The sequence below is a fragment of the Schistocerca gregaria genome, chromosome 2 (assembly GCF_023897955.1).
Source record: "Schistocerca gregaria isolate iqSchGreg1 chromosome 2, iqSchGreg1.2, whole genome shotgun sequence".
Lineage (NCBI taxonomy): Eukaryota > Metazoa > Arthropoda > Insecta > Orthoptera > Acrididae > Schistocerca > Schistocerca gregaria.
The window spans coordinates 398,842,710-398,855,959 of record NC_064921.1 but is presented as its reverse complement, the minus strand read 5'-3'; the positions used below and the strand labels follow the sequence as shown (position 1 = coordinate 398,855,959).

The window sequence follows — 13,250 nt, the reverse complement described above, 5'->3', positions numbered from 1 at the left end:
AAGGTCTCAAAGCATGCATTCTCAGAAAGAGAGTTTCATCAAGCCTCCAGGCCTCACAAATAAAATTCCTTAGACCCAACATCCAGAAGACCAAGGTTGGTAAGTTAAGGAGTGAGGAGGTGAGAAACAAAGCAAGATCTGAGACATCTCTTTTAAAGTGAATCAGCACAAACACACCATGGTAGTATTGACATATAATAAGGTTGGAGCCTATAAGAACAACCCAAATAAATTTGGAAAGACAAGTGAATGGAAAAAATCCTGCAGGAAGACCCAGAATCCATTGGATGGACATGTTCAAGGATGACCTTGCTGTCAGAGGAAGGAAATGAGTGATATTCTCTATAAAGGGTTATACATGGATAGAAGAAAGGGGAAGACTCTTGTAAATAGTACCTGGGAAACTGGAACTGTGCAATGATAATGAACGGAAAACATGTCAAAAATTTATGTTACAGTTACAATGATACTTACACTAATAAATAACAATAAAACACTGAAATGATATTTTTATGAACATGCACAGTATGTATCTATTACATACATACATAAAAACGTGTATGTATGCATATCCGTTTCACCTTTTCTCCTAAACTACAGGATCGATTTCAACCAAATTTGGTACACATATTTCTTATTGTCTGAGTGGAAGTATTGTTGGGGGATAAGACCCACTAATCTCCCACTGCAGTGGGGTGAGAAGAGTTGGTAACACCTGAGATCTACAATGCCCTGCACATCAGGCATGTTTTGCAGGAATGAGTTCCAAAGGCTATGTGTGCAGATAGGGACATCTAGTCTTACATTAAACAGCTGATCAAAAAGTAAAAAATAAATAAAAACAGCTTATCAATTATGGTGGCATCAATACACCATTATTTTGTATACTGTATTACTGTGGTTATTTTGTATATTGTTGCAGAAGTCAGGAATTAAAGAATGAATGTAAAACCAAGTTTTGCTTATTTTAGGGCTCCATTAAATATTTAGTATTTTAAAAGTGCTCCATCACCATAAAAGTTGAGAACCACTGGGTTAGAGCTCAAACATGAGGTGGCACCACGGAGTATTCGCTTACATGGCAGCATCACTTGGCATTTTAATGTTTATGTGTGCTTGGTATAGTACTCTATGAGTACATACGTCGTATTGGTAATTCGGAATATTTACATAAAGGGAACATATCATATATACACTGCACCTGTAGATGCAGAAACTTTCTACTGTCTCTTTTTCTGGTTTCAGTGTGCAAAAGTCTGGTTCCTTTGCTTTATGCGGACACTTGCTAGTGACGAGCTTAAGCCAAGAGAATATTAAGTTTGTATTGGTTTTATTGGTTGTTCAGCTGTTATTAGTTTAAAATTTCTTTTCATGTGGATGGTTATTTTATTTCATATATGGGGATCAATTGTGTTTTACCTAGGCCTATCAAGAGGTTAAGAGATTTTCTATGCAGCCAAAAATACATAAGCTGAATTTTCTGCTTACATACCATGTACCAGAGAATCACTATATCACTTCCTTTAATTGACTTGTATGGGTATTCTGTCTCTACTGTTGCATCTTTTTTAGGGTGTAACTACAAGCTTTATTGGTTTTCTCAGAGTTTGATAAAATTTATAGTCACTTTAGTTCTATTTTCAGATGTACCTGATGACTGGACTGTTGCAATTAAACCCAGTTGCGTTTTTTGTTGTTTTTTTTTTTTTTTTCCTTTTAGTGGAAAATAAAATTTAATACGACTATAGTGGAAAGTTGTCAGTCTTCAACAAAAGGAAAATTTGCTTTTTACTATCTGTAAACAGAATACATACAGAATATCAATAGAGACAGAAATTAAAAAAAAAATACTGAAGTTGCTGTAATTTCAGCAAAACAAGCCTGGGCAAAAAAGAATAACTGTGTGTGCTCAAGGCAGAACCTACTCAAAAACAAATTTATTTGTAACCAAACATGGACATGTGAGTGAATTCCATCTCAAGATGATTATCTAAAAATTTCCTTAAGACAGATTACTGTTTCTAAGAAAAGACTCCAAAAATAAATATGATAAAATTCAGCTTCATCCTGCAAGTCTAAAAGTATCCATGGTGCTCAGAAATTTTTTTAAATCTTACAATGAAGCTTGTATTCCTGAGTAATGTGACTGTACCATTGATATACACAGTGACACAAATTATGTAATATACTGGATTCACTTAGGTACGAAATACTGTCATGTTTGATAACAACTATTTCTGATTCCATACTTTATGTAATTTGGAGACATTGTACATCACACTACCTTTGTATGCTATATTTCTTTAGGTCTGAATACGACCATAGCTGACTAAAATTAATTACCTGATTAATAAATTTTATGTGATCTGTGTTTGGATTTATAAAAAAACAAATCTCCAGAAGAAGTTTTCAGTACCATCAAATCTCTTCGGAGGCTTATGATGGTATATGTAGTAAAATAATGAACTGTTACTCAGCTGAACTTTGCAACACAAGGCCCAGGAAAAAAAAAACTACAGAGTATACAGAGTATATGATAATGAATTTGCTCCATATGCTACAGCACCTCAAAGAGTTAATTTACCAGTCATCAGCACATCTCTACATGTGAATCATTAGCGGCATGAAGAATATCAAGTCTGTATTCAACTTCTTGCCATGTTCTTAGTAACAAATCCTATGTCACTGTTGCAATTACATTAATGATTGGACACGCCCAAACACGCACCATCTTTGATCCTGCAGCCTTTATAAGACAATTAATCAAAGGAATAATGACGTTAGCTGCTAGTGGACATCGAATTAAATCAATGGGGAAAGTTGTATATTTATGCCAGACACAGACTCAAATGCAGATATTTCTGTTTCTCACAAACGGACACCTTGACTACCTTGGCTATCCGGACATGGTCCCTGTCTGACCCAAATTCCCAATTTATCCACACACTACTAACATAGCGCCCTTAATCATAACCTACACTCCTTGCAGCGATCACAGATACTCATAGGCATGAAGACCAATGATCCTCTAAATGCATATGCACAATCAATCCCAAATAATAATGTAACTATTCTCCTAAGTACTTGTCCTATGTCTTCCATTGTGTCTTCTGAAACCCTATGACATGTGCCACCAGAATGTTACAGAATACTTCTAGTTCAAAGAAACCTATGATAGAATTCCTAAATTGTTTTCAGGTCAGGTGAATCACATTCATATAACCTATGATACATTTTTTGTCCAGTAATCGGCAATTTTGCATCTGTAAACCACACTACTGTTTGTGTGTGCTGTTGTGGAGTTGCCATTTTCACTTATGTGATGATGCAGCAGCTGCCAAGAATAAGTTAACATATCTGATGTGGGAATATAAATTCTTTCATATGCTCTAGCATAAGTGCAGTTTCACTATCATATCTAATGTAGTTTTCTTCCTCGGCTTTTGAAATGTAGGAGGTATGAAAGGAAAACCCTGTATATTCTGTTACTTATGTAATGAATCTCTTCACAGCTGTACTTTTCCAAACAGACAAATATGTTATTGCCAAGACACTTCACTCAAAAGGAGATAAAACATCAGTTAAAAAAATACCAACCCATGTTGCCACTGACAGTATTTTCAAACAATTAGAGAAGATTACATACAATGGACGTTATAAATACCAGGCTTTTATAATTAAAGTGCACCTACTCAGAGGGGTCAAGTGTCTGCTGTAATTATCATACAGCATCAAATCTTGGTAGATATTCTAATACATTAATGCGTAGCATATTTATGCTCGAGAAAATCAGTTTCAATTTTGGCCACCAGGTGCAAGTCTGACACTGTAAATCCAAGAAAGACATACAAATGTTTCCATATGTAATGGATTAGGAACAGGACATGGGCATAAAGGTTCAAACAAGTGAGAAAGGCATAATGTTGATTTTATTACTAACTGCCGCTTAGACGATCCGTTAAAAATAATCACTGGAAAAGTTGATGAGATGCTGTATAGTGGCACAATTGCACCTAGTGGCCAAAATTGGAACTAACTTTTTCCATCGTAAATCAGTTCCCAATTAATGCATTAGCATACCTACCACATTCACTGCCGTAGGATAATTAAAGCCCACACTGGAGCTCTGTGAATAACTGCGATGTCAAAAAGGGCTGTGAACTATATAGACTACATTTATCTTAACAGAAGATACACTAGAATCAATAAATCAGATATTACTACTATTTTGAATATCTGTGACCTAGCTCATGCTTTTTATAGTATGAACAGTTAAATCCTTATCCAAAAGTTAAAATATTATGAAATGGTAGACACAGCAGGTTTGTGTATTTCGTCTGGAGTGAATGACATAAAAGTAAAATGTATGAGTTCCATGTTGATCACATAACAACAGATACTTGGAACTGAAGCAATCAGGCCTGGTGTTCCACAAAGTTCTACATTGGGTCATTTGTTGTTTTTATATGCATAAGTGATCTTCTGTTTGCAGTTCATAAGATGCAAATGTTGTGCTGTTAGTACGTGATACAAGTATAGGAATAATAATTAGTATCAGTCTCCTTACTGAAACGACAGCTAATAAAATGTTTGAAAACATTAACAGATGCTTCAAGGCAGATGGAATATCCATGAAGTTTACCAAGACTCAGTATATACAGTTCAGTACTACTCTTTGAACTCCATACGCTATAAAAATAGTTTTGTCAAACAACAAAATACAAAAAATACAAAGTGTATAATTTTTAGGATTACAGATAGAACACAAACTTAAAAGGAGACCTACTGTCTAGAATTTATTAAATGCCTCACTTCAGTTGCTCACAGTACATACATTACTGCTATAGAGGTCATTTAAAAATGAAAAAACTAATTTATTCTGCGTGTTTCCATTCACTAAAGAATTATGGAAGCATTTTTGAATAAACTTAGCTTACAAGGATAGTATTTTCAGAATACACAATGGTGTTGTAAAAACTATATGTGGTGTTAATTCTAGAACATTCTACATACACATCATAAAAAGTCTTGGTATTTCGACTACTTCACAAGGCTCCATTACTATGGTTATTAACCACACAGGGAATGCGTGCCACAATGACCCCCCATTCCAGAAATCCAATAGGATCTCCAGTCCCTCCCCATATCCTCAGGTCCAACCTAGAACCTATTTCCTGAGTCCATCTTCCTTCTCAACCCCACCCACAGAGAGGATCTCTGCCCTTGTGGACCAACACTTTCAACCCTAACACTAACTATTTCGTCTTCTGACTCTTTAAAAGTTCCTGTTCCTTTGCTATTTGGCACCCTGTTCGTCACTACATGTGCCACTTCCATCTACACTAACATCTCCAATATCCATGGCCTTCCCAATATTGAACACTAACTTTCCTAATCACGATTGACTCCAAATGTACAACCTCCTTCTTGGTCACCATGACCACCTGTTTCCACACCCACAATTACTTCTCCTTTGAAGGTACCATCTAAAAACAAATCCATGGTATAGCAATGGGCACCATTTCAGTGCCATCCTATGCCAACTTATTCATGAACTATCCAGAAAAATTCTTCATAACACTAAGAATCTCAAATCCCCAAACGTGGTTCAGATTCTTTGATAATACCTTCAAAGATCTGGACTGAGGATGAGGACACCCGATCTTCATTCCTCCAGAATCCCAACACCCTCTTCCCCACTTGCTCAAGCCTGGTACTCCTCAATGCAACAAGCCACCTTCCTCGATGTAGACCTCCGCTTCCAAAAGGCTACACTAATACCTCTGTGCATATCAAACCTACCGATCATTGGGTACTCGACGATGAGGTTATGTGTCCTTACAAAAATTAATAGAAATGAATGTCTAAAATGATATAAGACAAGGAAGAGTAAGATTTACATGAAACTTCCTGTCACATTAAAACTGTGTGCCCGACCGAGACTCGAACTCGGGACCTTTGCCTTTCACGGGCAAGTGCTCTACCATCTGAGCTACCGAAGCACAACTCACACCCGGTACTCACAGCTTTACTTCTGCCAGTATCTTGTCTCCTACCTTACCATTAACCAGGTCAGGAAAACCAGATTCTTCATAAGCTCATACTCAACAAACCAAGACCGAGCTTCCTGAGCTGCAAGCTATTTAGAATGATGTGGAGTGTAGTTGTGACTTTATCAAAAATAATACAGATGACAGATGCAATGAGCATTACCATCCCCGCCCCCCCCCCCCCCCCACCCACACACACACACCCTTAGTGATGAGTAGTTCTCTCCAGACCCGCCAAGGTTCTCACTGAACCATCACAGACCAAAACTACCCTCCCCACCCTGTCCACAAACACACAACATGTGCCTTGTCTCCTCAAGTCATCTACCAACCCCAACATACTCATTAACTGGCCACACAGGAGCACCCCCCTCGTAATTCAGAAATATCCAGGGCAGAGGCAACTGAATCGCATTCCCCATCAGGGTTTCAACCACCTCTCATCACACCCTGAAATCAGCTCCCAATTTACACAATGTCCTAGTCTGTCCCTAGTCAACCTCTGCTCTCAACGTGTTGCCCCAGTGGCTCATTTCTCTTCAACAGACCTACATGGAAGACCTGTCCCATACATCCTCCAGCTATCACTGATTTCAGTCTCATACATCTCCTACCCCAGTAACAGCAGGACCACTGTGAAAGCAGCCATGTGATGTACCAACTCTTAGCTGTAACTGCTACACTGTATTCTACGATGGCATGACAACTAACATGTTGCCTGTTAACATGAATGGCCACCTCCCAACTTTGACCATGAGACAGGCTCAAATCACTGCTTCATAGCTTCTGTCATCTGATTTCCTTCCACTGACACAAGCTTCTCTGAACTGCTTTGGTGGGAACTCTCCCTGCAACATATCTGTTATTCCTGTAACCCCTGTGATACCAATGTTCGCTAGTCCCTGTTCTCCACCAGCCCATATTCCCTTTCCTGCTCGCATTCCAGCCCTACACCTGCATACTCTTTTCCCATTCCTTACTTCTCTCCTTTCCCCTCTTGTCCCCCTCCCCCCCCCCCCCCACCTTCCATCACAATCTCATGATGCTGCACCTAAGAGCCTACCCCTGCACACTCCCACAGTCTCCACCAACATCTCTCCTACTCTTACCCTGCTATCCCTCCCTATCCCTGCTCCACATCCCTTCTGTAACCCCATATCCACCCCATCTGAAATCATTGCTTATGTTGTCACAGTTGCACTCAGGCCTTAGTAGCTTGAGATGACAGTGGCCACGTGTACATGAGTTTGTGTGTGTGTGTGTGTGTGTGTGTGTGTGTGTGTGTGTGTGTGTGTGTATATGTGTGTGTGTGAGTGTGTGTTTTATTTATTTACTTTGGCTATGTCCTAATGCATAATCTTTTGAACTGTTGATTTTTATTATGTTTCTTCTGATTCAGGAAAAAAAGAGTACAAGTACAACTAGATTGTGTTTCATAAAGAACATCTACATTTTCACAACTGGAGTTCTGTATGGGCTCTGAGGAGAGATGATGGATCATCATTGAGATCTACCTTCAAAGTATACTTGGATATTGTGGGGAAAAAAGAAAGAAAGAAAAGGGAGTCTGTATTTAAATGGTATTGTGAATATTCATTTTTACTCATGCAATTAAAACCAATGACAGTAGAGATCTGTTATTTTCATGATATTTCTTTTTATAACAAAGCATGAAAATGAATGGTTTCAGATTTCCAGGCCATGGAGCAACACAATGTTTTTCTTCATAAATCTGTGTAGGCTATGTCATTGAATTGTAGTCATCATTTATATTTTCCTGACACTCACCAAAATATCCATACTAAATTAAAATATCTGTTTGTGCTCTCTTTCCACTAAATTCTCATTATGTTGCTCTTCATAGTGAAATATATGATTGCAATGTCAAATCTAGTTTAGCTCAGACTTCTACAGCACGTAAGACAACCTGGTGAACATTGCTGGCCTTAACACAATACAAGCATATTGCCATATAATTGGAAGACAGAGGGATACTGAATCCTTGGCTCATATTTCCTCTGCTTCTTAGTTAAAATACTTATAAGGATACAAGATCCTTGTAAGGTAATCTTCAGCCGCAAATGTAAAACAAAAAACAAAAATTCAAAGTCCAAAACTGAACATAAATAGTAATTAATTTTATCATTAGTTCATTTATAAAGAATATAATATTTACAATACATTGCTTTTTTCTTAAATATTCAGTTATTACAATTATTTCTTGATGCAAGCTAGCACTAGGTTGTAAAATATCAGTAGCGGGGGGCTTATACATGTGGAATGACACTGTGATTAAAACACTGACCACCTGCCATCCAGAAACATATTATTCCCTGATTCTCCTAAATCATTTTAGTTGAATGCCATGACAGCTGCAGCAATTAAGTCATGGTCCCTATCCTTGTCTAACAGGGTTGGTGTTATGTTACTAATGACCTTTACATTGATAAGTTGTAGAAAAAAAAGCTACTGCTTGCTATTGGATCAGTAAACCCTTTAATGTAGTGGGCTTAAAACAAAGGAAGACAAAAGAAAATGAAGGAAGATAAAGGTCTGATGTTCTGTCAGCAATGAGGTCACTGTGTTCTCAACTGAGACTGCTGCTGCAGGCAAAGGCCTGGTAGTGTCCTGTCATGGTACTGCTGGTGGGTACCATCAAGTTATCATTTTGACATTTGCCTAACACAATTTAGGGAAATCATGAAAAATGTACATCTGGGGCCGCGCAGGATTAGCCGAGCGGTCTAAGGTGCTGCAGTCACGGACTGTGCGGATGATCCCCGCGGAGGTTCGAGTCCTCCCTCGGGCATGGGTGTGTGTGTTCGTCCTTAGGATTATTTAGGTTAAGTAGTGTGTAAGCTTAGGGACTGATGACCTTAGCAGTTAAATCCCATAAGATTTCACACACATTTGAACATTTTTTGTACATCTTGGTGGCCAGATGGATATTTCAACTACAGTCTTCCTGAATGAGAATCCAGTGCATTACCACAGTATTTTTCATAGGTGTTTAAGGAACCCATACAGGGGCAAAGAACTCTTATATACTTCATTAGTTTCCAGTCAGTTAACTAGCAGTCAGTGCTCAGTTAAATTAAGCTCTTTATTTGTTTTTGGTTGTTACAACCTAACAACTGTCTTGTTCATTTCATATAAGCATCACCACCACAGAGATGATTCTGCATGTAGAAATTATCATATCACTAATAGAAGATAAAGAGTTTTTCTAAGAAACTATAGTGCTTCTCTTACAGTTTACCTTCTTAATTGCATGTGACAACCAAAGATATCTTCGAAAATTACGATCTGATTGAATATCCGTTGAAAATTTGTTTAGTATTTCACCCAAAGCACCTGGAACACAACACATGCATTACTTGGAAAACTCATCTGCATTCCTTTAATGTATGGTAGGCTCTGATTCATTCCACTTTAGCTATCTACTGAAGGGTTGTTATTGAATTTACTGTCTATGGTACATTGTTATACTTACTTAAACAATTTTCATTAATTTGATAAACATCTCCTACATTGCCACCTAGTGATGCAAATATGTTTTGGATCTCCAAATGAAACATAACATCCATTTTTATTTTACTGTAGGCTTAATTCTGAAAAAAAATACAAATTAATTATTACTATAACATACCATTAATGCTACATGTTTAGTGATATTGTTTGTTTCTCAAAATTGTAGATGATACTTTAAAATATAATGGTTTTGTAAATGGGGTTCTCAGATGAGACATAAGCTGTCATCGTGAAATCAAAGAGCAAAAAGGAAACGAAGGTGAAGAAAAGATTTATGAATGTATAAACTAAATGAAAAAATAAAGGAAAATAGATGAAAATGGAAGTAACATGTAGACAGTATGGATGGTGAAAGATTGCCAGTAAAGGCTCTAAATTATAAATACACTGGAAGAAGAAATGTAGAAAGACCATATGGTTACTATAACAGGCAATCTGCCTGACACATGACATGGAGAGGAAGAAGGAGAAGAAGACAATACATTCTTTTGCTAGGTTACTTACCAAATTTTTCATTAATATCTTTTTTTTTTTTCAGATATTGCAGTTCGAAGTGACCAAGGTGCACAGATTTTAAAATAAGGATGAAGGGAGAAAGTGTGCAGTCATCCAGTACTTGCTGAAAAAAATGACATGAGTGCACAGGAGATACATAAGGACATGATGGACACATTTGGAGGGGTTTCTGCTTCATATTGCAATGTGAAAAAGTGGGTGGCAGAATTCAAGTGGGGCAACACCTCTATCAAAGATGTACCTCACAGTGGAACACAGCTAAAGGCCAATTCGGAGAAAAATGTCTCTAAAATCCAGGATATCATCATGGCAGACTGGTGTCTGATGGAACGCTACACTGCTGAGAGAGTGGGCATATCTCAGGAATGCACTGGACACATTATAAGAGTTGTACTTGACATGCAGAAGGTCTCGTGTCAATGAGTCGACCAAGAATGTTGACAGCAGAAAACAGACTCCAGAGACACATCATGTCTGTCACAAAACTTGACCCTCTTTATAGGCACATCCTGTGACATTTCTCAAATGTTTTGTGACAACATACGAAGCATGGGTTCACCAATTTCAACCAAGTTTAAGGTTCAATCGAACCAGTGGAAACACACACCCCCAAACGTTCAAGTGAATCAGATCAGCTGGCAAGGTGATGGTTGCTATTTCTTGGGATTTGAGTGGTGTTATCCTGGTTGAATACCTCAAAAAAGTTGGCGCAATGAATGGAGTGTATCATGCTGCTCAAATAGTGTGTTTGAGGGAGGCCATTGAAGTGAAACACATTGGGATGTTGACAAAATGAGTGCTCTTTCGTCAGGACAGACTGCCCCTGCACACATCTGTCATTGCAATGTGTGCCATCAAGTACTATGGCTTCAAACTGCTTTGAACTTATTTTTGACCAGATGATGATTTCAAGGCTGCACTGAAGGAGTTTACTGTCATACAAGAAGAAACATTATACAAGGAAGGTATAACGGGCCTACACCACCGATGGAAGAAGTGTGTGGTTCTAAAACAGGACTACATTAAGATATAGCCATAAACATTTGGACTACTCACAACCTTTATTGGGTTGTCCAAGAACTTTTCAGTTCCCCCTCAACCCTCATGGTGTTTCAAAGTCTTTGCATCAAATGACTGGGGATCATAGAACACATTGTGGGAACAATTTTCATTACAGGCAAAATGTTTGTTGATACTTCCCAACGTTATTCATCTTTACGTATTGGTTATGCCCCTGAGAGGCTCAAGGGCATTGGTACTCTATAGCATGCATATGTCTTGTAAGTTGCCTGTAATCCTGCCAAATGCCCCATGTGAAGTAAAATTAAGGTTCCTGATTCAGTTCTGAAGTAATTCTCCACTTACAGATACTCATTCTCAAGGTATTCTTGTTGAAAATCACTCTATCAATTTAATGGGGCAGGTAGTATGCAGCACACTTGATTCACAGACCCTGACAGTTTGGTGAAATCTCGTCATCCCAGTTTGGTGAAATCTTGTCATCTGAGAGCCAGTGAATACTAAAGGATGCCTAACATCACTGGGAAGTGTCAGCAAACATTTTGTCTCCAACAACAGTTGTTCCATATTGTGTGATCTATCACCCCTAGACATTTGATACAAAGACTGAAATGTCCAGTATATGGTCACACAACTTGTCTGGTTTGGCAGAATTTTGCTCATGGTGCACAGTTTACAGTTATGATTGAAATTCAGAGAACAGCACTACTTAACTGAATATCATCAATTACATATATAACTTAAAAATTTAAGCAGCACACTCCAGGAAAATTCTCAGCTTATATGAATGTTATCTGTTCCATATTTAGTTGGTGTTTGAAGTTACATCTCATAGCAATGATGGGAGCTGCACACTACCGACCTGCCTGGTCCGCCGAACTGCAGTGGCATTTTGGCACAGACTATAGCCACTAGGAAGTGAGTCTGGGTCACACTGCTCTCAGTAGCAGTGGCTTGCATAGGACTAGCACCATAGTTGGGAAGCCTTACACCTACCTTCAGTGCCCGGAAACCTTTATTGTGAAAACCTTATCAAAATCCCTACAGCAGTTCCTGAGATTAGCTTTCACATGTAGAGAGAAAAATATGATGAGGGACTTCAGAATATGTACAGATGATTCCAAGGAGTTATGCTGTTCACTGCTAGATGGCAATGCTGTTATTTTCACATTAAAGCTCTGAATACACAGCTTTATTTCACATTGGTGAGGGACTGCAATTCATCATAGTGCCTTTTGGTGTCTACACTATGCTAATCTTCTTAAACAGGCCAATGTGGACATGATGCATGTACAACTAAGTTGCTTCCAAATGGATGAAAGTAGCATATTCAGAATGGAATGTCATATATTGGTCAAACATGGGTATACAGTGGAACATGGGTACAGAGCATCATCAAAATACATGTCTAGGCCAGACGGATAAATCTGCAGTAGCAGAGCATTGCCTTACCACAGCACACCTAGCACAGTATGAGAAGAAAAAAAATATATTCTCTGAGGCTGTAAGAAAAGGAGGTCATAGATATTCACACTATCAACAGAGACTTGGGATTCCAACTAACAATACACTGTCATCCAGTGCTGCTGCCATTAGACTAAAGAAAACCAGCTTTTCCGGAGCATAGTGGAGGACCAAGTGGCTAACAACCTTCATTTAGGTCCCTGCCATTCAACACCCAGCAGCAGCATCAAAACATAGTAACACATGCAGGGGTTCTGAATATGCTGGCATCACGTGTCCAGAAGCTATACTGTCACACACTAATGATTTCTGGATGATGCCTGCATAAGAAGACTGACATAGTAGGGACATTCGTACTTGCTACTAGCCAGAAATAACCAACAGCAGCCATCTGACAACATTTCCACTCCTTGCAGGGATTTTATGATAATGTACAATCTCTGTAGGTTACAATGTAATACCTTGAAAACTGTTACAAGAAGTATGCATTATCAGAGAGCATGAAAGACCTAATATGAATTTACACTTACAGGTGTGCATGAATTTCACTGTTAACACCTTTTTGTTTTTACAATGAAACTATTTTATACATGATATTTAAACAATTAAAGATCCTAATAAAGTCTGCAATGTTTTCAATAAATACTTTATATCTGCAGCTGTTAGTCC

The 13,250-nt window shown here is 38.2% G+C and overlaps 1 protein-coding gene across 4 annotated transcripts in view; it reads right to left on the bottom strand.

Moving 5' to 3' along the window:
• Window positions 1-13,250, bottom strand: part of LOC126322318 (protein timeless) — a 383,108-nt gene that overhangs the window by 214,488 nt on the left and 155,370 nt on the right. For all 4 annotated transcript variants that reach the window (XM_049994282.1, XM_049994284.1, XM_049994280.1 and 1 more), the window contains 2 exons: window positions 9,544-9,661; window positions 9,310-9,404 (listed from right to left, as the gene is read on the bottom strand). In XM_049994282.1, the coding sequence (XP_049850239.1) occupies window positions 9,310-9,404; window positions 9,544-9,637 (189 nt within the window). In that variant the 5' untranslated portion in view covers window positions 9,638-9,661. The remainder of the gene's footprint in view (window positions 1-9,309; window positions 9,405-9,543; window positions 9,662-13,250) is intronic.